Below are 27,384 nucleotides of genomic sequence, written 5' to 3'. Positions count from 1 at the left end.
TACAAACGTCGTCAAGGCAACTAGAGCTGACGGGATACCTATAGAGGTGCTTGCAATTGTCTGTCACTAATTACTTGGTACTAAACTTACGTACTTCTAAATACTTTTTCTGCAGCAATGTGCGTTATATAATTAATAATTTGCTTTACAGGTGTTTTTTTCATATGGTTACTCGTAAAAGTTTTTCGAAGCGTATGTTGCACGAGTATTTTTGTACTTAAGCTTGGAAATAGAGTAATGTCCGCAGGCATGTATCTCTTTACAATTGTTAATATTTATTAGTCTAAAAGCATCGCTTATTAGCTTATTCCTTAATTATTAACAACTTGCTGATGTTGTTTCGTTAATAAGAGTAAATAATGCTGCGTTCTAAAATCCTTCTGCGTGTTATTTTAGACATGAATGATCTCTGCCAGCGTGTGGTTTATAAAATAAATATTTCAGGTTCTATGTTTATGCTTAACACATCTGAGTAATACATATTTCCCACCCCCGGGATATAGGAGCAAGATGTAATCAACTGAATCAATTGTAATGGACGTTTATTTTCTTTAAATATATTTATAAAACGCATTATGTGCTACTTCATTCAAACCTTCTATTAAAGAAATTCGAAATATTTTGAGACACACTTTCCCTGTAGACTTAACATGCTGTTTCAGTTTGTCACGCAACATCCATAATAAATCTTTTCGTCTTCTTTTACGTTCTCAAAACAGCAGATGAATAGTGAGAGGGACAAACGAGGGCCAAATGCTTCTGATGTCTGTGTCTTTTTTTTATTCTTAATTGCCCGAGAACAGTGAAACATCCGTGAAAAGCAACTCGTGTGGATAGGGAGAGGGCAGGTGCTCTGGCAGAAATTTATGTCGACGTTTTTACGACAGGGTTAACATGACAATCGCTGAATGCATTACATCTAACTGGGAACCGTTTGGAAATTCAAAGCAGGATAGCCGAGCTGTTGGGAGTGAACTCATTTTCTTTGCTTCAAATTCATAATTGCGAGATGCTTTTAGTGAAACTGCCAAGGAACGACATCGCTAAAAGTATTAATAATAAACATAAAAAATGCTATTATGTTATGTAGGTCGCCTTGGATAATGAAATAATAAAAGCAATAAAAAGCACCCCTTGGCTGTTCTGTACCAGCTACACATACTATTAAATAATAGTTCTCTGGATCAACAAAAATTAAAAGTGAGTGATGGATATTGTAATTTCACAACGATATTCCAATTAGTAAGAGACTCAATTACTCAATTACTCAAGACTGAGTAATTGAGACTCAGACTCAGTCAGTTACTCAATTGTAACGCGAGTGCTTCGTATTAAAAATACAACAAAATGGAAACTGTAGTTGGAGGAGTGCAGCTGGGCCAGAAATGATCACCTGAATCATTTGTGCCAAAGGGCAGCAGGTGCTTCGACTAAAACCGTCTATTATCGAGTCATAATAACTAAATGGTATTGTCATGTACAGTACGTTGGCTTTCGGTGAAAGCTTCGATGTACACTGTTTAGTGTGGTCAGCAACAATAACAAGTAAACATTGACTAACGGTACAGAATTTAACACTTCTAAGCAAATGATGGATGGGCAAGTAATATACAGCGAGCAGTCTGATAAGCTGTTGTTCAAAAGGAAAATTAAGAAAACTACGTCATACTTTCAGATTTCTTCGCCATTACAAACCATGCAAATGTACTGTGAGATTGTGTGGATAAATACATATGTATGTTTCAAGTCCATCACAGCCTTTAAGTAATGGGCACATAGACTTGGGCAGCTACCATCCGCCTAGACCGAAGCACTCTCGCAGCCGTGCTGAATGACATCTTGAAATAATTAAAAGTGCGCAGGAGATTTAAACCCGGCCTCTCCCGGGACGTCAGCAAACACATGTTGAGTTTTATTTTGATCCGCTCTTTCTGGAGCAGTGGAGGAGTGCGTGCGCGAACGAGGGGTGTGCAGAGCGCAGAAGCGCTTTTTGTAGTAGAGGGTCTCTAGTCCAAAGTGGTGTGGTAACAGTCCACAGAACATGGGAGGCTATAGCATCTCACTTCTTCACTCGACCGGATTTGTTCTTTAATAGATGAACATTTATCAAATTTAACTTTGCCAAACTCACCAACATGGATAAACAAGATACTTGTGATCCCTACAGTCGGCCAGCCCGGAGAACCCAGTGGATTGTCAGTACTTTATCTTATCATTATGGATTAGACCGCGGGGTGGAAAACGAAATAATAGTTTTGGCCACCGGTTTGGATCAATATTTGCAAGAGATCTTTCACCATCTGGACTGTCAAGGAGAAGGGAAGATCCCCGCTGAAGATTTTAAAATACTCTGTGAAGTTTTGGGTCTGGATAACGAAACTGATCAGGAGGAATGTGCCGGCATGCTGGAGAATATCCCCAAAGAGTTTACCTTCAGGCAATTCCACGCTAAACTCTGTGGCTATTTCAGCACAAAAGCTGGGTGCCAGTACGAAAACGGGAGACTGCTTGTGGGGAAAGAAAGCGAGCATATCGAAACTCAGATACGGCTGAGGAGCCCTCTGAGGCGCAGAGAAAATACGCTGTCCGTCAGCGGTAAACGGAGAGGTAGTAGGGGGTCTTCTCCTTCTCCAGATCAACATGCAGCAAACTGCAGACAGCTGGGCTCTTGCAGCCGGGAATGTTACGAGGAGATCGTGGCACTGGAAGAGGCTGAAGATAGGATTGTAAAACTTGAAGATGAGAATACCAGTCTGAGAGAGCTAGTGGAAGACATGCGGGCGGCGCTTCAGAGCAGCGATGCCCGTTCGTTGGCACTACAGGTGGGCATTGATGTAATCTTGATCCATGATCTTTTACTTTATTCATCTGCTCTCCTCGCACAGCAAAGTGATTCTACTTTGCACCTCATCATCCGTATCAAATGTTTTAAATTGTTTTCCATTGGCAAATAACGACTGGATGACATAAAATATGCACTTAAAAGGGTCTGATAGTCTTCAATTTCAATTTAAACGCTATAGGAGAAAAAGACTCATACAATATGTGTATTCTAGTCTCCAGGTTCCTGTTTGGTGTCAGTAATGTAAGATCTACCATAGCGTTGTGTCAGTTTCATCAGCCCCTTTCATTTGATGTTAAAATAAGTATGCCTATGAAGTAAACCAGCTGTGCAGAAAAAGACAACTCTGTTTTTCTCTACATAATTTAACCGGATGGTTTATTAAAGTATTGAAGCTTATGTTTCACACCTTGATTTTGGGGAAAGGCAAATATGTCCTAGATTGTGAACATTTTTCATTTGGTGCACAGGGAATTGTGGTGTAGGTTTTGAACATTTTGAAGTGGTGAAATTTTGAACTAGTGGAACTGGAGGTACGTACAGTAGCTGTAAGTTTTGAGCATTTCTTTTTATAGAAGGCACTGCAGACATTGCCTGTGATTTTTAATGAGAGAGCTTTTAACATCATGGCTTTTTTTAATCTTAAAACTTCTCATATTGCTGTACAATGCTACAGGCAACAGACTAATATTACAGAAGCAGACAAACGTGACGATTTCTAACTGCGCTGCAGACTGCAGAGGGCTAAGTGGCATGAAAAAGCACTCTACAGAGTAGTTGTGGTTGATCCCAGGCTAATCGTTTGTCACAGGTAGGGTTGTGGAAGAGCCACTCGAAACACAAGGCTGAAGGGGGCTGCTTCATAGCCAACAGGAGGCTCTCATCCCAAAACAACAGCACCCAAAGCCACCTGAGGAACCTACAGGGTTTCTTCCGAGAGATAGAGCTGATCCGCAGCGCCAGAGACAGCCAGGTAGAGGAGGCCATGAGGTACAACCAGGAGCTGGCGAAGGAGCTGAGGAGGTCTCAGGAGGCCCTGCTCACCTTGGAAGACTGCAACAGAACCCTGAAGCACGAGCAGGCGGAGATGAGGAAGAAGGTGGAAGACGCAAGGCAGGCAGTGCTCAGCAGCCTGGGAAAAGTCAAGGAGCTAGAAGCCAAAGCAAATCACATGCCTCTGCTCCAGAGACACATCCTGCAGCTGGAGTCCGAACTCATCTATTACAGGTAATTAGAACACTCTCTGTGCGCACAGCCTTGATAGATGGGCAAGAATAAAGGCTGCACAGAGCATGTGCTGGTTTCTGCTCATATTTTATTGCAGTGCTTGATTTTTCTGTTCATGCAATTTGATATTTAAAGATGGCACTAGACGGAAGTTATTTTCAATGCATTTCCAAGAAATAAATGCTTTCCCCTTATATTTAAAACAAAATCCAGTTACTAAAAGACGTGTTCACGTGTACAGTAGCTGTTACCATATGAGCTCCTGTCTTAACCTTATATTACATATTGAAACAAATCTCTCTAGCTTAAATTTTCCAACAATGATGCGGAGCATTGAGCACAGTGGGAATTTCTTATTGATTTTAGTCTGTACTTGATTTCTACAGGCTAAGGGAAGAATGCATGCTATTTCTGTTGCTTAACGTGTTGTTCCTTTTAATTTTTTTCAGCGATGTTTTGTTTGGGTTAGCTTTGCAGACAGTGTGGGTGGTGGATTGGATACCAGTTTGGGTCTGTTTAATTGTGTACAATTTCTGTTCCAAGCTATTAATTTCTGAGTGAATTGGACCATCTTTCAGCACTAAATTGAACTTTTCTAATGCAAGGCTGAGTGTTTAAAGTCTGTGTTTATCCCTCATTAATGTCTAAATTACAATTTAAAGGACTTTTTAGAAACTAAATGGAATCTATAGTAGTTTGTCACATGCATTTAAATAGACAACATAAGATTCAGATTTCCTGTGTCCATTTAAAAGCCATGTGGAGGCAAAGACTGCACAGTGGTATTTTGGCAGTGTTGTCTACTGTATCCAGAAAGTTCTATTTTTGCACAAGATATAACATTTATTTAGGAACATTAGATTGGTCATTTGTTCTTAGCCTAATTATTTTCCTTTATTTTTCCATTTTAATGCATACATAAGGAAGGGAAAAGGAAGTAGTCTTTCACAAAAGGCGCTGATGTCTGAAAGTCATTTTTTTCCAATTTAACTTAATATTGGAAGAAAATCTGATTAGACTTCTAAGACTGTGTTCATTTTCTACCATTAAATATATGATAGGAAAACCCGTCATCAAGCAACATAATTGTAATTGGCATTGACCAAAATATAACATGTGCTGGACTTTATTATTTGGATGCCAAGCTGTGGAAATCATGTTTATTTTCATAGAATTAACAACAACTTGAGCTCTGGCTTGGCCTGGTCAGTAGAGTCACTGCCCGGAATGTTCTTCATTATTTATAATAATAATAATAATAATAATAATAATAATAATAAACTATTTTATATAGCGCCTTTTAAGGTGGCTTCTCAAAGCGCTTTACAGGATGACAATAACAATAAATAAGAAGACTACAACAATAAATAAGAAGATTTCACAAGATAGGACACAATTATAATTACAACAATACAACAATAACAATAGAGGAGACCGTGGAAGGTGGTACTAAGAAGAGCAGAGGGGTGTAGAATGGAACCAGTTAAGTAAAGGCTTTTCTGAAGAAAAAGCCTTTACTTAGAAGAAAATGAGCATGACGTGTTGTCCAAGGGACATGGAAATGTAAATGTGGCCAGTTTCGTAACAGGGATTAAATGAAGCTTCACTGTGTATCTTTGAGTTCAAACAATATGGTCCTATTCCCTGACTTTTTTGACTTGATAATTATTGTATCTCAAACAGTTCAAGGAAGGCCGCTCTTGTGCAAAAAGAAGTATGAATATCCTTCTATCCATAAAATACTTGAGGTTTTAAACTTCCTTTAATATATTCTTCTTCACCTAGTCTTACACTGAAGTACCAAGGTCTCCAGCCCTCACATTCTGTTTCCAAAGCCTGAAATACAGCCAGCAAGCATATCCCTGCCTCGTTCCATTGATGTGCTCAGAGCAAAGTAAATCATTCACATGACAATGGTGCTGACACATTGTAAGAGCTCTCCATTCACCCCAGAAAACCCAGACCGAAACAGATTGAAAGTTCCCATCAATCTCCAAACAGTCCTCTTGCAGTTTCACCAGTCTCTGAATAATTGATACACTCCCTTATTATATCCTAGCAACCCATTTCTATGTGCCTACCCACCAGAAATCCGAATGAGGGTTAATTAAGATTTCACTATGGTTACTTTTTGTTTTGAACTCAGTTTTATTGTAAAAAGGAAGTCTTGTGCATACAGTATACAGTACATTGAACTATTAACCGGTTAAACATATACTATATATAGAACTATCAAAATTTAAAACTTTGAGTTTGAAAAAAATATTTAGAAAGATGTGGATTATACATATCCAAAATAAAGAATATTACACATTTAGTGAAAGTCCTGTTATGTGTTTTTTTCTTAGTCTTCTCGAGAGATGGTTTGCAAAATCGGTTTCTGGATCAGTTGATACTTTTGCCTCATCCTGGGAAAAAATCCTGTATTCCCCATACCACATAGACTTGGCTTTGCTCTTGGTAACCGTTCTGCTGCCATTAAGTTGATTTATAATATCTTTATAAAGAGTTCCACCGTCCAATAAATTGTCTCGCTGTCTAGATATTGTATATCCTGCTGTGTCCTGAAGTTCTGAGCCTGTTAAATCTTGCGCTCAGTGTGCTGTTTTTTCCTGACAGTTCTAAGCTTGAACAGCTGCACACTATAATACTGTTTAGTTTTAATTTCTACCTAAGAGAATCTTGCGCATTTGGAATATATGTGGTCAGCAAAGACAAAGTCGAAAGACTTGTGAATACTTTGCTTGCAGTTGGATCTAGTAACACAAGAATTTAGCTGACTTTTTCACAAAGTTACTAAGCAAAATAGCATTTCTGTGTTATTTAAAAAATGTTAATGCTTTACTGTAACTTGTTGGTCAATACTTAGAATTGTACAATGACAACTACGTGGATTTTGCAATATCTTTTTATTGTTGATTGTGTAATACTGTATCTTCCAAATATTATCTGTTCTTATCAGTGTCAGAATAAAAGCCATCCTTTTATTTAAAGAGGCATGGTTTTCAGTTTCCTAACTTAGTTTTTCTTCAAGGAGGAAAAAGCCAATGATCAGTTTTAAAGGCTACTTTAAGTATGTTTTTATTTAGGTCAAAATAACCAGAATGTCTTTGAAGTTCAATTAACACACATAAATGGGCACTGCACATTATACGCCAGTCAAGATAAAGTTTGTTTTGAGCCTCCAGTATTTCACAACTGCCTATTAACGACAGGTAATAGTAGAACACAATAATATAAATGAGACACCAGAGAATCTTTCAGGAATGTGAAAGTTTTGCAGCAGGTCTTGATGAGGATGGATGGCCCAAAGTCCCTTTAACTTTCAGACACATTCTTCCCACCTTCCTAATTTGGAAATATCCTGCCAGCTCACAGTGTGTTACTGTAAAGTTATGGCTGCTTGAACAGCCCTTCCAAAAAGGCCATCTGCTAAGGCTTAGGAAAAATGCTAATACACATTGTCTGTAACCAGTAATCTGCTCTAATAATTTCAAGGCTGTGTTAGACTCCAGAATAAGGAGATATATCTCTCTGAGAATACAGCAGGAGGAGCAGAATGCCCTGAAAGAATGGCCAAAGACTGCTGGAGGAAGTCCAGTGGACCAGCAGCTGTTTAGAGATAAATGAGAATAACCTTTGGGTGCCCACTGTTTGTGCCAGAAAAAGTATCTTCATAAGAAATGAGGTCATATCCCTCGAAGTAGCATTTGATCAGCTTGGACGCATGGCTGAAGTTCTTTAGTCTCAAGGTTTAAACAAAGTGTTTACATTCACCTGTTCTGACCTTTACCAAAAACAAATAGAAGCTAACAGATTTAGTCATTGTTCACTTTAGAAATGTTTGCAATTCCCAAACCTAATTCCTCAATATAAATATCTGAAAAATGTATAAATATCTCTCCCTCCTGCTCTTTATACAAATATACTGTCTTCATGTGTTTAATAATTCAACATGTTTAATTCATCTGCTGCAATTTATAATGCAGTCTGCTCTTCTTTGAGTCAATGCTTACTGGGTTTTTCTCTCTGGAGTCATTTATAGATCCGCTAAAAAAAAACATGAGCCACAGTCACCTCCTCAGACAACAGGAGGCCCTCCAAGAGCAGCCAGTTCTATTTCTCTGGAATCCCTTTACTGGTTGTACTGGGAAAGAACCCCAATGATGATAAGCCCCAGAAAGGGTTGATTTAAATTAGTCAACCAACCCTATCGTGCATGCTCATCAGAGGTGGAAACTAGCACACTTGGTAAAAACCCATGGGAGCACAGGGAAAATGCAGACTCTGCACAGATAGGCACTCCAGCCAGAAATCAAACCCAGGACCCTGTAGCTGTGAGGCACTAGTGTTAATTACCGTGCCCCTGCTTGAAACTAAAAAAAAAATTGTAATCCAGGGGCGTCCAACCATGGTCCTGGAAAGCCATAATCCTGTGGGTATTATCGGCAGCCCTCAATGATCAAAGAGCTGAGAAAGCACGTTAGTATCTTCTAATTAAGCGACTGATTGCTCAAATTAAGTTATTCAAAGCACAGACGGAATGAAAACCAAAAGACACAGTGGCCTCCTTGGACCCCTGAACTAAGCAATATTTTTAAAATAAGGAGATTCGTAATGTGTTTTATGAAGGGATATTTATGTTCCATAACATATATAATAAATAACGCATGTTAGAAAATGAGGCTGTATTTTATGTAAATAGGAGTTCTGTGTATCACTTTGTTTTATCAAAACAGTGGATTGGAAGATTGGAATGAAGTGTAAATGTGCAAGATTTGTTCAGTACAGTTGAAGTCCTAAATCTGAAACAACCTTCCCCTCTAACGATGATTGTTAAAATTCAGGATGAGCTCTTTTCTGTGTTGGCTTTATTCCACAGTATTTTACGGTAATTTATACAAAAAAGGATGAAGTATTGTTCTCCTTTTCCCATGTCAGCTGAAATTGCAGCCCCCGCATTTATAAAGGCAGCAGCTGGACTTGATTTTTTCTCTGATTTGTCAGAGAACCTTTAACTTTTATACAGTTTGTCTGAACTGTTGTAGTGTAGAAACTAAAGAGTGTTTTCAAGAAAATGTGTGAGCTTAATATACCTACAAATATCCAGCCACATTTTATTCCTACAGGTTGCACAATCTTTGTATTGAGAGACCGAGTGCTAGTTGAAGGAGTGAAATACCAAGAACCCTTCATTAGGGAAGAAGATGTTAAGGGTTAATTTCATTGTATTTCTTTTCTTTAGATTAAATTCACCTGATATTATCAAATCTATATACATGTTTATCATTTGATATCCTTTCAATGTGGTTTCATCATTTGCAACATACAATCAGAAAAGGAAAAAACACTTTAAACACAGTATTATTGCTAAAACACAGCATTAATATTAAACACAGCATTTCATGCTAAAAAGAGATGATGAGCAGCATGGCGGTTGGTGCTGCTGTTTCACAGCTCTGGGGTCCTGGGTTTCTCTCCACACTTGGACACCTTCCGTGTGGAGCTTGCATGTTCCTACATCTATGTTTCTCCCTCCTTCCAAGAGCATGCTACAGATGAACTGTTGTCTCTAAATTGTGTGTGTATGCCAGTGTTCTGCAATGGACAGGTGTCCCTCCTACCCTGTGTTTCTGTGTTATTAGAGGATCACATACCCATTTGTACATTTATACAATTGTTATAGGGCCGCAGTTTTTACCAGCGCAGAATAACTGCAAAGGTGTTCTTACTAATTCCAGGGAAATGTTGTGACATACTGTAAAACTGTGAGTGGGTCACTTGGTGACACTTGTATTAGCTTTCACTTCAATTAAAAGCTTGATCCCTCTTAGATTATGATTTCACAACTGAACGGATGATTGTTAGCAGCAATTTTATTTGTAACTGTCACCAGCCTGCATGAGTTTCTTAAAAATAAAAATACGTATTTGTCTTGCAGTGTAGGGCATATCTCCCGTCCAACTATACGAGCTCTGCTTCATAACAAAGGATTTCTTAGTTGCTGCATACAAAGACTAAAATGATAAGAGAAACTGCAACTGAGGCAAGCAGGGGCCTCTTTTCAGGGCACCACTGGGATGTGTGTGAGAGGTGGTTGATGGGGGCCTGGGAGAAAGAATGAACAGTTTGGTTCATTACCGTGAAGAAAGGAGAGGCCAGCGAAGTGTCACCGTCTTTTATCCTTTACTCTTGTGGGCTTTTCCTGACCCAGAGAAAGTAAGGCTTTAAATCAAACAGTCAGTAGGACCAATGAAAAAAACATAATAATATGGAATAGGAAACAATGGAGGCCGTTGGGAGAGAGGTACAAAAAGAAGGGAGAAAGAACTACCATCTGGAAGAAGGCGCAAACACTCAGCTGTGTGTTCAATGGCCCCCTGACCCAAAAAAAAAGTGCATTTTTCATTTCTCAAGTCTCACAAGAGAGGAGGACCTTTCCCTTTCCTTTATTCTTTCTCCATGTAAGCACACAACAGCCACAGTGTTCCTAAACCGCATTGTGAAAGGAAAAAAGTAAGCCCTAGTAGACCATTTTCAAGTAGATATGGAGAACAACCTGTATCTTAATGTTGTTTTTTTAAGTAAAAAAAACACATAATGTATCTACCAGCTACACAGTCCTCTTTTTCCTTTTTTGTTAATTTAGTGCCCCACCTTTATTTATGATGAAAACGTCCTATAACATCTGGTACATTGCTTTTGACAAGTGATACTCCGGTTCTTGTCAATAGTTTTGTTGGTTCCTGTGATAAGTTTGCAATGTGAGCACCTTGATTAAGATGGGAATAAATAATAATAAAGTGAAGGTCCCTTAGCTTATAAAGAGTAGGGCTTAAAACGACATTCGTTTGGGTTTTTTCATACACTCTGTCTGATTAAATCTAAAGGTATTCTGTATTATATCTGCAGGGTGGAGACTACTTTGGATGGGGATTGTACATCACCTTGAATTGTCCTTCAGTATTTTAAACAATATATATAATGTTGTCTTTGCATTACAAATAGGTAAACTAAAATGATTAATGCTTAAAGTAAATTCTTCTTCTATACAATTATTGGATTGCAATATATATATTACTCATGAATCAACATAAATGTTTCATTGTTTAAGATCTGCAATTTATTCTCTATGATGCTTCAAAACATCTGAAAAATATGTCTTTATATAATCGAATAAAAATATTCAGTAGTAGTTTTTGGAGATGTAGAAAATAATGCTATACATTAAGTTCAGTGTTTTTTTAAAATTCCACACATTTTTCCTGTGTTTCACTAAAAAGAACTTGAAATTGTCTCAGATTGGTCACATCTTCAATATCTAATGCGACATTGGAATATTACCAATTCATCTCCATGTGTGGCTTAATTTGAATAATTAATTTACGTATAGTATTTCTCTGTCTATCTAGGTGTTTGATTGTGACATCTTCACCAAATAAATAATGAAGAAGCTTACCATGAGGGATAATGCACTTTAAAGTTTGCCTGAACTTTATGGATTCTTATTTTGCAGTGTTTTTCTTGTATGGGTTTCAAAACCAAGAGCCAAACCCCCTTATTTTTTGTCATTTTGGAAAATTTCCCTCCCCCAGCCCTTCCTCCAGCTTGAAGAAATTTCAGCTGTGCAGACATCAGCACTCTTATATAACTGCATACATTTTTGAGGGCCTTTTAAAAAAAACTATTAAAATCCTCTTGTCCCATGTCTAATAAGACGTTTTTCCTAATATGGCTGATGCAATCTCGTATACTAAAATCTCCTTTTTTACACCAGTTCTGGATGTTTCTGTCTCACAAATGTCTTCAAGCATGTACTGTATGTCACATTCTTCCTTTGAAAACATTTATGTGCAAGGCCTTCTAACACAACTAATCCATAAAACGTGAGTGGGACCGATTAATAACTATCTGCATTTCTCTAGTTTCATAAGGCAGAAGTAAACAAAATCTACTTTAAGACCAAGCTTCATAAGATATATATCATGTTGGCATGAAGCTCCTTTGTGAAATGAGGAGTGAAAGTGAATGGGCACAACTGTAGGTCTGTACTTATACTCGGAGAAATAGACTCTTTTGCTCTGCAAACCCAGTTCTTACAATGTCTCCAAGATGAGACAGAGAGGTGACAAAAACTAGAAATGTGCCACTCTTTAACATATCTGTTATAATATCACACTGCCAGAAGTGTAGTCATCCACCCAATATTTTGACATTAAAAATATAAATTAATATTCGGATACTAGTCAAGATTAAGGCTGGAGCAGCTCAACACAATAAATATGAGCTATCCGTTTCCAGTTATAGCATTGCTGATTAACTCTTTTGTCTAGTTTTCAGTATAGCATTTCCTGATGCATGTTTAAAAAAATCATATTACAAGATAAATATCTTTAATAACCAAGTAAAAATCATCCAAATCACCCTTCACAGAGGTACTGCACACTTTGAGGACTTCTCCGTTGATTTTAATTAAGAGAGTTTTGTTCATAGCGTGGCTTATGCCAAATACTTTCTGATTTTATATATATTTTCTAAATATATCTGATGAGAACTTTTTTTTATCAATTGAAAATTCACTGATATGAATTTAGTCTCTTAAATGTTAAGTCTTGGTGTGTTACGTCTTCTTAAATTTACTCCATTCCGGAAATAATCTACATTGTCATCAGAAAAGGAGGGAAAGGAAAATTGGTCTTTTAAGTACATGCCAGGCAGCATCTTCTACCTGCATGTGTCGCGATTTGCATAGTTGTTAATGTGTTCTTTCATTTTAAGGGTCACTTCAGTAAACTCTATAGGTACTGTACATTTGATTCTGCTTTAGAGCTAAAATGTGGAAACGTTCTAAAATCCTACAGGACGCTTTCTGGGGAGCTCAGATTAGTAAGAGCTGCTATGAGCCCTCTCTGTAATAAACAAAGGAAATGGCCTTGTGTCCTCACTATAACCACAAACAGCTGGGATTACTGTTGCCTAAAAGCAGCAGGCTTTTCTTATGTAAATACGGCCCTGATATTGAGTCCTTTTATAAATATTTCAATCTTGCTTTATACTCTGTTTACAGACTCATGAAGCTACCTAACAGTGTATTGTATCTGGCTGTACAAATCGATGAAGAGGTTTTGAAAGATTAAGGAGGTTAAGGTAAATTGTTAAATAAATGTTCCTGCACTGCTTTTAGATTTATTTATTACTCCTCCAGATCTTGGTAATTCATATTTTATTTATTAATTTCTATTGATGGTCCCACTTGCTTCTGTGCTGTAACACATAACAGGTACCTCCTTGTTCTGAACTCCTTGTTCAGTACAGATATCCAGAGAAGACTGCAGTGTCATTATTCTGGGGTTGAAGGTAGTATTTCTTTAACAAATTGCCTATGTATGTAGCGCAACTGAATTTACTGACAGCAGTTACAGAACTGAAAGTATTAGATTTTACCATATACTTGTAGAGCATATAGATGGAATTAGATTGCATTTTAATCCAACTGCATGCACAAATAGTAAATTGTTAGTACTACAGTATGTGTTCAGTGATGAAACAAACATGCGATTGAAGAAGAAGTGTCCTTTTTTATTTGAGATCCGATATGCCTCTCTCAATGAGAAAGTTTATAGGTTTAAAAAAAACAAGGTGTTCCTGTGATTGATATTCCCAGACTACAGAGTTGGAAATTCCTCTAAATGTGGACTGCAGCAGGTATTTAATATGTTTCTTCCATCTACATTAAGCATCTGTTTCTGATTTAATTCAAGCCTCAAGTCTCCTGGAAAAAAATGGAGATGGAAGAATCAGCTGGGAAAAGAACAAAATTCTTAGGCTAGAATGTTTTACATGGCCCACAGACAAATTATCATTTGAATTACCGGATCTTAATGTCTTTAAGACATTATGATTAACATCTAACATTATAAAATTTAGCTTCCTTGTTTTTGAAGTTTTGTAGTAGTTATCTACATAAATACCAGGGCTCCAAAAAGTTAAAAATGGTACATGTTCCAAACTTTACATCTACATAATTGGATATGGCTTATTTCTGTGGCTTGTTTTTTTTTTTATAGACTCAAACTGAATGTCTGTTTGGTTTTGAGTAAGCAACGGGAAGAATATTTGTTTAATTATGTCTAGAATTAACAGTTCAGTAGTTTGAGACTAAAGATATTGTTCTTGTCCAGTGTGCTGGCCAACAACTTCATCACATTTAAATTGAATTCCAACCACCCTATCTGATCCTTTAACTGTTGTAGGTATTTGATGTATCCATCTTTACAGATAAGGCTGTTATTGTGAAGTCCTGTCCACATGTGTGGTCTTTTGACCTAACTGTTACCTTTTAATGTGAGGGGAATATATAGAGTAGTGTTTAAAGTTTGTGACAGCTATTTGTTAAAATCAGTTAGTGGTACCTCATTTGTTTAGTATACACACATGGTGTGCATGAAATAGCCAATCGAATGCAAGACAAGCTTAAGCTACATATTCAGCTAAATACCATCTTTACTTGAAAGATGCTGTGACAATATAACATAGACACTGAAAATATACTGTTAGATTTCAATGCTAAAACTCCCATTAGTATTTCAAGATTCCCTCAAAAAAGCCAAGATAGCCATTAATGTTTACTCTGAATCCCTTTATTCAAAGGACACAGCACGATGAAATTCATCTGTTCACTATCTCGATTAATCAGTATTTTCAGATTAGTTTTCATCCTTGAGTCAAAACCCCACTCCTTATGAATACAGATCTTCATTAGAAAGTATAATCTATCATTTTCAATGACTTCCTGCAATCACAGTAAAACACTGGATCACATAAGGTAAGGTAAAAAAGTCCCCCATCTCAAGTAAGAAATCAAAGAAAATAAAATTAATAATAATGGAGAAGTTAACTAATCCCAGATGGGACCAGCTCTATGTTTATGGTTGACTCTATCCTGAAGCTCAGGGTTCTCAACCTAAAGTGAATTTAATCACTGAGCTAGAATTACAGAAGGCTACAGAGAAGGACATTTTGTTCTGGTAGAGATTGAAATCTATGGCATTCAGTTCACTTACAGTAGTTGTATGATTAGTCTACAGACAAGGAAAATGATGCACATTTTGGAGACATATTTACAGTCAAATGCACTTACTGTTTATAAAATCTGTAACAGATCATTTCTACTTTTTGAAAAAGAACCCATTATATGCTGCTAATAAAAGTTAATAGTGTGTGCCTATTAGGTAATAGTATGGAGTAGTGAATATATGGGTTCTAAATTTGTAACTTTTCAAAGTGAAAATGTATTTCACTCATATTGCTGTAATTAAATACCAACCTGGCTGTATAAATTGCTACAGATGTGTGTCCCTTTGAATAAAAGAGTCAAAAACATAAACTGATGATTTCATATGCCTTTAGGTGTTACAGATCAAATTCTATCCTCAAGAATCCTCTCAACAGTGTGTGCCAACTGAATTATCCTTTAATTTGCAGTACTGCTTGATTTAACATAATTAATAAATTGATAAGACATACAGTTTTAGATGTGCAATAAACAGAGTATGGTCGATTGCCCTTATACAATTGGTTAAAGAAATACGCATCTGAGCAAAAGATTTTCCTCGCTTGGAACTTTATAGATTTAATTCCTTTAACTGTTTTTAAGGATTAAGTTTATTAGCATTTTTTTTTACTACTGGCAGTATATTTGAGACATTATACCATGAATTCAAGTGACACTGGGTCTCTTACGTACTGTACCTACAATCACTAAATCTTGGCCAAATGAGTTCAGTGTTACTGATTCACACAAGCATATTTATCATTTAATCTGTATATCCATATGCTTACTGTACAACTTGTATAAAGAAACACTTAGAAATTTCTTGATTCATTACTTTCCCCAGACTTCATTTCAGTGTTTTAATTTTTCTCAATAAGACTGAAATATTATTTTAATCATATAATACATCTGATATTGTATGCATTCGTATATGAGACACCACTGGAGGAATGTATTTTCAGACTTCATAGAGATGGTACTGTTTCTTTTAGTAGTTTCTGTTTCCAAGGGCTAAAAGCTTTCAGCATTTTCTCATTTGTCTTGTCTGACAAAAAGAGAGCTTTATATATCCATTGCTAACATAAACTTTATTCCTTGTGCTTTACCAAACGTTCCCCATCAATGAGTAGAGCATCAATTAAAATTCAATTAGTCATGGGTACTACTTTGAGACCAATCACATGAAAAGCCCAGTGACCTTATTTTTTTACGCCCTGAGCAGTTCATTTTCTAGAAACACAAAAGCTGAAGATGAATGTGAGGTGCCTGGGTGTCTCCATGGAAACTTGCCTGAGTCTGTGTGTCACTGACATCTTCCCAGACAGCTGTGGGGATTCATTTGCCTTCTGAACCTTTGAGAAAAGTACAGCTCAGTTTCAGACCTCAGCTGAGTTTGATTGATCTGTTTTACAATGGGCCCCAGATTAAATACTCAATTTCTGAATTCATTATTTAGGATAGTTTACTTATTGCATTTTACAGAGTATGCAATTCTACAGCCCCTTACTTTCTTAAATTGAGAAAATAGTCACTTTTCATGTATCTAATAACCCCCAAGGATTATAATCTATACATATTCATACACAGTATTAATATTTTTAATTTTCTTCCCTCTCTGTTTTAAATTAAATCTATTAACTTGCACAATTTATATTTTGTATATTTTATCCTGAGTGATAAACACAGTTAAAAATATTCTTTTTCAAAGCATGTTGGAAATATATACTCTCCAAACCACACTTTCATGTCTTGATCATTATGTTAAATACATCACTTTCCAGTTTTTTTTTTTATTAATACCACAACATATCCTCTGTCCTAGATGTTTAAACAGTGGTTGTATAGCTGGAGTATAGTTATTTGTAGGACTCATCCCCTGGAAAACTGTTGTTTTTTCCTGACAAGGTAATATCATCTGGAAACAGTTTAACAGTTTCTTTCAATGCCCTTAACACCAAAATCTTAAGAAAGAAAAACTAAGCACAACAACTCTTTCTTTCTAAGGAGGAAATCAAAAGGAAATGTGTTTCCTGGGCCTGGGTGGGTAGTTTGGTGGAACTTGCCCAGGAAACAAGAAGTTGTGACTGTTTAGATTAGAGTAATGTATCTTGCAGTCTCCCGAATCCACTCCATTGCTGTACGCTGATGTAACATGCCTCCTTTATTACTGTAGCGATCCTTCTAATTATCACTTAAATAATCAAGGAGCTGATTGTAGCACAATTACGTAACAGAGCTGATTGGAGTGTGCTGATTAACTCTCTCACCTAAAAAAAAATTTGTAATAAATTTAATCCTTTAAGTGATCGTTCAGTTCTAGACTTCAATGCCAACATGGAATATTTTCTGTTGGGTGTATTATTTTGGCCCAAACTGTACATTTAACAAATTAAGTGGAAAATTTGTACTATGAATGGATTTACCAACTGTTAATGGGTTTTGCTTTCCATTGTCTTCACATGATTACTGTTATACTGTTATACTTGGCGCAACAAATTCTAAAAGATCTCAGAAAACTGACAAGCGCCACACCAGCAGTAGTAACGCCAGTAAGTCACTAAGTTTTTTCTTTCTGTGAAGCCTGTATTGAATTATCTATGCTTAATTCTCTTCAGAAAGGAAATGTAAAAAAATTCAGGAAAGAACTGCTACCAATTATGGTACTATAAAGAGAGATATACACGCATACTACAACAGCTTCATTACTGCGATATGCTCACATGTTTCTCAGGTTGTGTGTGCGGCTTTTGAATGGAATGTACTTTATGTTACAATTATTTTAATATCTCCTTTAGAAATCATGAACTAAATGAGCTTATGGGTTCTTTGTGACACATTTGTTGTGCATTAATTATTCCAGTATTCAAGTAATACTGAATGAAACTTAGGAATAATTCACACAGACTTTTGCCATAGCATTTTTTTGTTTGCAGAAGAATGCAAGCTGATGTTAAAAAATGAAAAATTAAATTTTAGCTATATTTCATTTGAATATTTCTGTTTCTTTAAATGAAAAGGAACAAAAAAAATATTTCCAACTTTCCAGTTTTACTTTGTGAAGGTGGACAGGAAAGTGTGAAAAAGAATTTTAGAGTTCAAACTTCTGACCACATCCTCCGTAATGTTTTCCTTTTCAGGTCAGAGGTATCAAAGCTTCAGATCCTGCCTAGCAGCCCCCAGGAGCAGAGGCACAGTGCTGCCGCCCTGCAGGCCAGTAGGTGCTACATCAACACACAGTCAGACCGCAGGTCTCCTACTGGCCACGCAGAACCACCACCTGATAACAGTAAGTCAGGAGCTCACTCTGCTAATACACATATTCCAGCGACAACAGGTACAACAGATGCCTGACTAGTTAGCTTACAGATATGCGGCCTATCTTTCTTACACCTGGAACATGGAGAGGTGAAATTTTAATCTCTCATTTCAAAAGTGAAAGAAAAGCATGTAAAAAAAAAGGACATACCAGCTAAGAGGTTGTGAAGCATTCAGGCAGGTTGTGTTGGTAAAATCATTCTTAGTGTTTCTGATGGCTCTTGAGTGTTGGAGGATATCGTTCTCACCCGCAGTCTCTGAAAGTTAACCAGTGGCAATGTGATAATACTTGTGGTGTGTGTTGTGCCCAGCGGAGGAACAGCTGTTTCGGTCAGTCGAGGGCCAGGCGGCCTCAGATGAGGAGGAAGAGAAGTGGACGGGGGAGCAGCAGAGCCAGGTGGATGAGGTGAAGAGGATTCTCACCAGACTGTCCTGCTGTGGGGACAGGTACAGCAGATCTGTCAACCTGTAACACAATACTCCACTCCAGTGGCACAAACACAAAGCAAGGACATTTTCAGGCACTTGGCGTCTGATTTTCTATGACGTGAAAGGGATCGTTCAGAGAATTTTCCACATTCCTTTTGTATTTATTATGTTAACAGTCCAAGTGCACCTTGGATTCATTTACTTTTATACTATGAAGTGGTAAGCAATCAAATACAGAGATAGTAACAACATGTTTATAAACCACTGAGAACAGATTATAAAAAATAACCCTTGTAAAAAAAAAAAAATGAACTGATAAGCTTTCTTAATGTTTTACTGAATATTCCCCTGACCCACAGGTGTGATGACAAAACTGTGAAGAAACTGCTGTCCCATTTCGGTGGTTCGAAGAATGAGGAAAGCAGGAGTGCGGTAGTGGAGCTTTTGGAAAAAGTCACCAAACTGACAAAACAGTTGGAGTTGAAGGAGAGTCAGGCCAAGAAAATGGAGATGGATATGGAGCAGGTATAGTACAGTTAGAAACATAATACATGGATATCTGAGTACGGAGAGAATGTCCAACCTATTACTCTTGAGAATTAGGAGTGACCTGTTGGTTTAAGAACCGCAAGAAGCAATATCTTCAAAAATAATAGATCACTGTCCATATTCTGGGCCAAGCTCTTGAATTCATTTTCAATTTAATATTAAAGAACTTATTTGAAGATAATTTAAAGTATCCTGCACAAAATCCATCATATTTTGCTTCCGTCTTCTTAAAACTAAAACTTGAACAATTACTATTGAACCTTTAGAAGTTGTACACTTTAGGATGTTGTGTTACATAATCTTGTATAGTTGCAGTCTACAAGTGGACGTTTAAAAACTCTGAAAGGTGTTGTGATAGTCATCCCAGAGGATTACATCCGGATCAAGAGTAAAGCACGGTTCTGAGGACAAAGAAATCGACAGGGTGCACATTGAACTGAAAACAGGAGGTCGTTTTTCACAGAGGGAGTTGTGGGAGGGTCTAAAAGAACTGGCTACTAGCCATTAAATAAGGAATATGTGATGAATACCATTACACCTTTGTAACAGCTCACCAACTCTGTATGGATAACTGAAACTGGACAGTAATAATTACACATTTATTTGTAGTTTGCATGGATGTTTGACCAATTCTTGGGACTAAGCCTTTTCTAAATTAGTTCAAATCCTTTGTGAACTTTTTTGGAGCTGTAATCAAAGGTCTTCAAAGTAAAACCTCTCTTCATTGTGCACTCCTCCTCAACAATTACTTCAATTTGCTGTTGGTATAGGCCTGCCCAGCTGGCAGAAAATTGCACAGACCTACCCTTTTTATGCTGCTAGTTCAAAATGTGATGAACGCAGGAAATCTCACTCATATAAACAGTATCCCTTACATTGAAAAAACGACACCGTGTCAATAAGCCATTGGCTAGTGTATTACTTTGACAAAACATGTCTCTATAATAATAATAATAATTACACACCTGTGTAATTATGACTGTCCACTTTCATTACCGAAGCATGGGACGACCCTGTTTTCTACATGTGATGATGGCGTTACAAAATATTTCAACCTGTAAGAACACCTCACAATCCAATGTCACTGAAGGTTCGTGTTGTGAAATTTCTGTTTGTTAGCTTTAGAGCTGGAAAAAAGCTTTGGTTCTAAAAAAGTTACCCCCTCTCATGCTGAATGAAGAACAGTTCATTTGGGCCTACTTCCTTAGCCTGCGTGTCCCTCTCATTCCGCCATTGTGCTGTCTCCATGTATCGGGCACAGATGAAGGAGTCCCTGGTGATGGAGTTGCAGCAGAAAGCTGAGGAGACGGAGCTGCTTCAGATGGAACTGCAGATGCTCGAGACGGAAAGAGTCCGCCTGTCGCTGGTCGAGGAGAAGCTCATGGATGTGTTGCAGCTCCTACAGCAGCTCCGTGACCTGGTTAGATCTTAATCGCGACCTGTCTGACAGACAGACAGTCTTGCTTGTGTATGAAACCACGCTGGTGTACAAAGGAGACATTTATGTGTTATATATTGCCTAGACCCGTTTTTAAATGTGTGAATGATGAGCACTTTCTTCTTTCAGAATGTGTCGAGGAGATCTTTGGGGAAGATCTTGCTGAGCACCTTGGAATCATGCAGTGACCCCCAACATGGTAAGAAATTCTCTCGCCTTTATGTAACCCTTTTGATTGAGTTCAAAGCAGTAAGTGCACGTAATTGAAAAATGTGTTATTGCACAGCAAAAGGAGGATGGTCGGTGTTTGAAGACTAATACAGACCTCTTCATCTCTTTGGGTTCAACATACTTATTGTCTTAATTGATCTTGAGACACTGATGATCTTTCTTTTGCTATGCACAAGTAAATTAATAAAGTCTGGGAAAGAATTCAGAACATGTGGCTAGTTTTTTTAATTTTCACCTCTAAAAATCAGGCAGTTATGTGCAGTCACTTTCTTTACATGCTCTTTACATTGATGGCATCAAGTTTTTTCAAGTCATATATTCATGAATAAAGTACAGACCAAACATTAAGGGGATGGCAGTCTAGTCTATGTGTTGAGATCTAGCTATATTTGTGACAGAAATCATTGCTAGGGGCTGTAAATAAATTAGAATGCATCACATTCCAAAAGAGGTAAGTGCATGCATGTCTGTGTTTGTGGCTGTTTGTGTCTTAGCGTACTACAACACTAGTAATTATCAATTTCCAAATGAATGGCTAAAAAGATATTACCCTGAAATCAAGTGTTCTGTCTTTTGGTTTTAATGCAGGCAAAGCCCACATTTTGGAGGTTCTTAATGCTCTGTATCATGAATTAGCAGCCTGTGAGCTGCTGTCCAGCACACCTCTCGAGGGAACATCAAGTCACACTTCTCTAGCAAACCCTCTCCTCATCTCATGCTGACTTGGAGCGCCATCTGGTGGTAGGCTGCTCCCCCTCCCTGCAGCACTTTCCAAATTCGGTGAATGCCTTCAACCAACAGAACATCTTTGCAAAAAGCTAAAAAAAAAATGCTGAGGCCTGAACTGTAACTTGAAATGGCTAAAGAAGCAATAAGCACCTTCTAACGTTTTCAGGAATTTAAATACAGCGTAAGCTATGGTGGATCGGGACTGTTATGTTGCTTCGCAGTAAATTATGAGATACTGTACATGTCTTGCCTCATTTTTCTTGCTTTTCACATGAACATTTGTAATGATATTGACGGAAAAAATGTTGTTGTAATCCAGCTGGTGTCAAAGTGTTTTACATTCCACCTACTGACACCTAGGGGCATTTTTTAGATTGTTTATACAGTACTTCAATTATCATGCAATATTATGTAATCCATTATTTCTTTTCTGTGGTAAGAATTACAGATTGGATATGTTTAGAAATCCCTTTTTTCCCATGAAGCTATAACGCCCATGCTGTGAACTTACAGTTACATATTTGTAATTACTATCATATCTCCACTCTACGTATTTCAGTTTTTAGTGCCAGAGGAACAAGTTCAAGTGATGTTTTTAATCACATTCTGTAAATACGTTTGTACGCACCTTACCTAACTCAAGACATTTAATTCCCTGTCAACACCTGGTGCTTCAGATGTCTCTGCAAAAAAATTAAAAATAGAATAGTTTTTGTAATAAAGTAATACTAAATGTTTTTGGTTAGAATATGCAGTATAAACACATATAAAATCCCAATAAGCTGCCACAACATACACAAAATGCAATAGGTTGTTACTAAATATAACCTTAATACTTTTTAAATAGATAAAAATAGATATTTCTTTCTTAAAGGTTATCTTTAGAGCTGAAGGCTGATATTAAAGACATGCTAGTACTTGTACTTAATAGAACTTCTTCTTGCAATGACTAAAGTGTTGATTGAACCAAAAAGTACCCCAATACTATACAAACCATCCCTAAAGTTCAACTTGAGGCTGAGAGATCACAACTTTAAATAAAGTATTTTATGGTGCTATGTAAACAAATTTATTTTTTAGTTTTTACATATTTTCTGTATTATAATAATTCATTTTTCCAAAGGCAGTTACTTAAAAAACAATAACTATTTAAAAATACAAATCCTTGTATAAATGAGATATTCATTATAGAGATTTTAAAGTCCAGATGTTTTTCAATCACACATTATCAACTGAAGGTACTCTACCATTACGCAGACCTTTCTAGTAAATGAAAGTTTGTTATGAGTCTAAATACTCTCTTAAATAAGATTTTGAAGAGCTCTCATAAGTCAAAAAGTCTGCACTCACTTTTAAGAGGGCTTAACTTTTAGACTAAAAAAAAATGATATACAAGTTCATGAAATTGTATATTTAAATATTAGAATTTAAATAACAAAATGGTGTTCCATTTCCAATCATTTCCAACAACAATATCAAGTTACACGTGACTTTGTAAAACTGTGCAATAGTCCCTCTTTGGCCAGTTTTGGTTTTGTTTCTGTCATGTCTATGCATTTCCAGTTATTTTTTCCTTTCCTCACACTAATCAAAGTTTGAGTTGGTATCCCATTGTAACATCAGTAAAAAATACATATTGTGCATTATACCTTAAAGAAACTTCAAAGAAAGAACTTTGAAACAACTTCATGAGTGCAGCAAATTACCTCTGTTTAGAATATCATTTGCATCAATAATGTACTACAAAAATTGTGTGTCACAATTTCTGTTTTGTTTATGCTCATGTGTACTTGTTACCCAACTAAAGAATGACTAAACCACTGTATAGGTTATGACATATGCAATTCTAAGTGCACAAAAAATAAAAGAATTGAAGCTTTTGAATCAGTGTGGAGGCTCGTTTCTTTAATCAAAGCAATAATTATTTTGACTGGTCTCGGTGTACGATGTTGATCGGAAAGTTTAACGCTGGACTGTTCAGTCCTGGTGTGTAAATAAGAAAAAATAACTATTACATTTTCCTTTTGTGCTGCTTTATACTACTTGAAAACAGTATAACTTGCAGAACAATGGACCTTTTTAGCCCAATGTTTTTCCCTGTTGTGCATTTTAAAAAGCTGAGAAATTGAGCATGATGAGCATGAATACAAAAACCACTAACAGCACTTTTCCAAACCCTGCTGTATATTTATTTGGGGAATTACCCTAAAGTGCAACCTGAATTGCGGTATTTGCTGTCATATCATACACAAGCTGCCCCAGAGCCAACTAAAAAGGTATAGCTTTTGCAAAAATTAATTTGCAATGTAAGCCTGCTTCTCCAACTGCTCCCACTCAGCTGTGTGCTTCACAAAGAGAGCAGGTGGAGAACTGCTTCTGGGCATCTGCTAAAAAAAACAACAGGACACAAATGATAAGGACAGAAAATGGAAACTCATTATTAATAAGCATCTGGAGAGAGATGAGGATCATGCTCAGCATTTAATCAGCACTTCCTCCCATTTTGCAATAACCACGCAGGTTTTATGCTCCGACATCATTTCACCTTGCTGCTATTTTGTATAGTCAAGAATCAGTTAAATTTGATCATCAAAACTGATGAGACAATTTAGTCAGGAAAACGGCTATTAAAAGACCAGGCTAGTCTTGAGTGCGCTTTGCTATTTGTGCTGTTGTAGTGGTAGTAGAAAGGAACGCCCTTCAGACACAAGGAAGTCTGTTCAAGGAAGTTTGCCGATATCTTTTTGCCTTTGTTAGACTGCACAAAGAAAACCACACATGCCTCTGATGAATCAAATCATAATTTCTTTATTACAAAGTTAATAATAATAATAATTGTTACACTTATATAGCGCTTTTCTGGACACTCCACTCAAAGCGCTTTACAGGTAATGGGGACTCCCCTCCACCACCACCAATGTGCAGCATCCACCTGAAGTTAACAGGTTAACCTCATGTCTCACGCACCATTTCAAACAGAACAGTAAATATTCCACCTACAAAATGTCTTGATTGGTCAGTACATTTGTTGCCTTATAAGGTGCTAACAAGGTCAGAGAGTCAGGCAGTTAGCCCTGGCCAGCCTTGGGCAATTAACCGAGACCTCTGTTCCCCTCAGGTTGCTAAATCTGGGCGCAGGATACATGAATTACATCTCCATTCAAGAGACCTTGGCCAGCCAGGAATCCACAAAACAATGAAACAATTCTTCTGATTCAATTGTTAAATCATAAGGCAAAGGTCCTTCCCTTGGAATCCACTGAACTAGCATAGCAGCACCCAGGTGACAGGTTCAGTATCTGGTATCTCTACATTCTCTCATTCTCTCACTCTCCATTGGGAGTGTGTGCATGCCCTGCAATGTGCTGGATTCCTTTCGGGGGTGTTGTCCAACCTTGTGCCCTATGCTGGTGGGATAGGATGTAACTCCTATCAGGATTTAATGGCATTCGGGTAATGAATAAATACAGTTTAGATTGTGGAAAGGGCTAACCATTTAAACAGGACTAAGAAGCAATAATTGTGAAAATATATCAATACAATATATAAACATGTAAATACCTTTTAGTATTTGACTTGGAATTCCACTGTAATGATGTGGTTCCGTGTGATTTTGCGAGTTAAATGTAGTGACTGCTTAATACAATTGTGTTTTACTTAAGATTAGAATTTGTTGAAGTAGTCTGGAAAAATATTCAAAAGGCTCTTAAAATGTTTGTCTCCTTATACCCAGCCAAAATGATAGCCTCTGCAGCACTACATTTCCAGAAGCATTAAAAAAAAATGCTAATTTCCTTCCTGAGCAATGAAAGATAGACATGGTATTTATTTCCTGTATTAGCTGCAGAAAGCCTCCTCTAACACCGAACACAATTCACCAACAAGGTGGGTGTCTTATTAATTACCTTATTATTGCTTGTTTTAGTTAAAATAATGTCTAGTACATAACCAACAGGATTAAATAACTTATTTGGATATACACACTGGTATATCTTAGAAATAAGCAAGAAGGTCCATAGTGATCAAAAGTGTTTGTTATTTAAGTGTAAACCCTTATTTCACAATAATTGTTTGCGTGTGCTGTGCTTTTTTCCATCTTTAAAAAAGTGAGTTCAACCATGAAAAAGTCAGACAATAAAACAATTGTGGTGTTCAAATCTCTCTAAAATAAATCAATGGACACGGATTCCTCACTCACACCTTGTCCATGGAGACTGTATTCTCCTTTAAACACTAGGCCATATTTAAGGAACTTGTTCATATTGCGAATGCGCTACAAACCATAAAACCAGCTTATCAAAACCAAACTGCTTTACACAATTTTTTACTTCAGCACTTGTTTTTCCCAATGTTCTGTGGTGCATGTTGTATATGTATTCTAAAATTTTATTTTTATATATACTTCTTCAGTGTTTTCAAAAAGAAGAGGCGCTGCCTAAACTCTACTAAACCCAGACAGAACAAGGCATTAGAACTCAAATGTAATTTAAAACAAACCCAGCTGACAATAACCTGATGTCTATGCTTCTCATCACAGATACCCAACATGGAGAGTCCGCTTCCATTTCTCTTCCTCATGCTTTTCCACGGAGCCAGGACATGCCCAACACCCTGCACCTGCGCACCCCTGGGAACTGGAGAGCTGCATGTGGGCTGCAGCCGCCTGGGACTTCACACTCTACCCACGCTGCCAGATGCCACCGTTAGTCTCAACCTTCAATACAATCAACTCACAACCGTGGCACCAGGAAGCTTTGATAAGCTTCGCAACCTTAGGACGCTACAGCTAGCCCACAATCCTTGGGTGTGCGACTGCGACATTGTGTATCTCAAGCACTGGCTCGAGGACAACAAGGTCAACGTGATGGTGGAAGAAGTCAAGTGCGCAAAACCTGCACACACCAAGGGCAGAGCCATCACCCAGCTGCACGGCAACGAGTTCCCAGGCTGCGACCCATCCCAAAAGCTGGACTGCTCTGGTTATTTTCAAAGATCCATGATCCTGGCAGGCATTGCCTTGCTTTCACTCCTGTTAATGGCCTGGCTGACGTGGTGCTCTAAAAGGCTGCTGTTCCTTATTGCAAAGAAACCATTGTGAAAAAGGTTTGATCAAGAAGCACATCTTCAGCGACGGAGTGATTTTGTTCGCACACAAGTTAAATGCGTATGTAGTGAAAGGTGTAAACTGGAAATTTAAACTCGTGAAAAACCCATGGCCAGGGTTTATCTGGGCTTGTAGCAGCAGAGCAGCAAACGTCTGCTTGGCATCTTTAAAGCAATTCTCAACTGTAAACCAATCCTTTCTGCTTTCTGTGATCTTCCTACTTTTAAACCTTTCAAAATGTGTATTACACAAAATAATAATGCCATTTTTTTGTGCATGTAAAAAGTCAGCATTTCTTATAATAAAATCTCCAGAGAAAGTTTGTTACTTGAGTACTTATTATTTATATATACAAAAATTAAGGTTGGATACAATTTGCTTTCAAAGCAACTTCACTCTGCTGAAAATATATTCTGCGTAACGGGGCTAATAGCAACAGCTTGGTCCATTCTCCACATTTAACCCAA

At 37.3% G+C, this 27,384-nt stretch overlaps 3 protein-coding genes across 3 annotated transcripts in view; 2 read left to right on the top strand and 1 right to left on the bottom strand.

Annotated features, from left to right (window-relative positions):
* The window catches only part of cfap92 (cilia and flagella associated protein 92 (putative)), a 36,589-nt gene extending 17,834 nt beyond the window's left edge, over positions 1-18,755 (bottom strand). The window contains exon 1 of the mRNA XM_088636863.1: positions 18,589-18,755. The gene's annotated coding sequence lies outside the window, so the exon portion shown is untranslated. The remainder of the gene's footprint in view (positions 1-18,588) is intronic.
* Positions 75-23,697, top strand: efcc1 (EF-hand and coiled-coil domain containing 1). Its single transcript, XM_088636867.1, has 8 exons — positions 75-2,822; positions 3,654-4,069; positions 18,260-18,408; positions 18,749-18,884; positions 19,226-19,391; positions 20,677-20,835; positions 20,983-21,052; positions 21,673-23,697. Exons 1-8 carry the CDS (start codon positions 2,136-2,138, stop codon positions 21,804-21,806), a joined length of 1,917 nt encoding a protein of 638 aa, XP_088492993.1. The 5' UTR covers positions 75-2,135; the 3' UTR covers positions 21,807-23,697.
* Positions 23,698-26,359: 2,662 nt separating this feature from the next.
* On the top strand, positions 26,360-26,911 carry LOC148662111 (platelet glycoprotein IX-like). Its single transcript, XM_088633785.1, has one exon. The coding sequence runs from the start codon at positions 26,360-26,362 to the stop codon at positions 26,909-26,911; it is 552 nt and encodes a 183-aa protein (XP_088489911.1).
* The last annotated feature ends 473 nt before the right edge of the window (positions 26,912-27,384 follow it).

The sequence above is a fragment of the Lepisosteus platostomus genome, chromosome 6, assembly GCF_059453375.1.
Source record: "Lepisosteus platostomus isolate fLepPlt1 chromosome 6, fLepPlt1.hap1, whole genome shotgun sequence".
Lineage (NCBI taxonomy): Eukaryota > Metazoa > Chordata > Actinopteri > Semionotiformes > Lepisosteidae > Lepisosteus > Lepisosteus platostomus.
The sequence above is the reverse complement of the archived record's forward strand: the minus strand, read 5'-3'. Positions and strand labels throughout refer to the sequence as shown.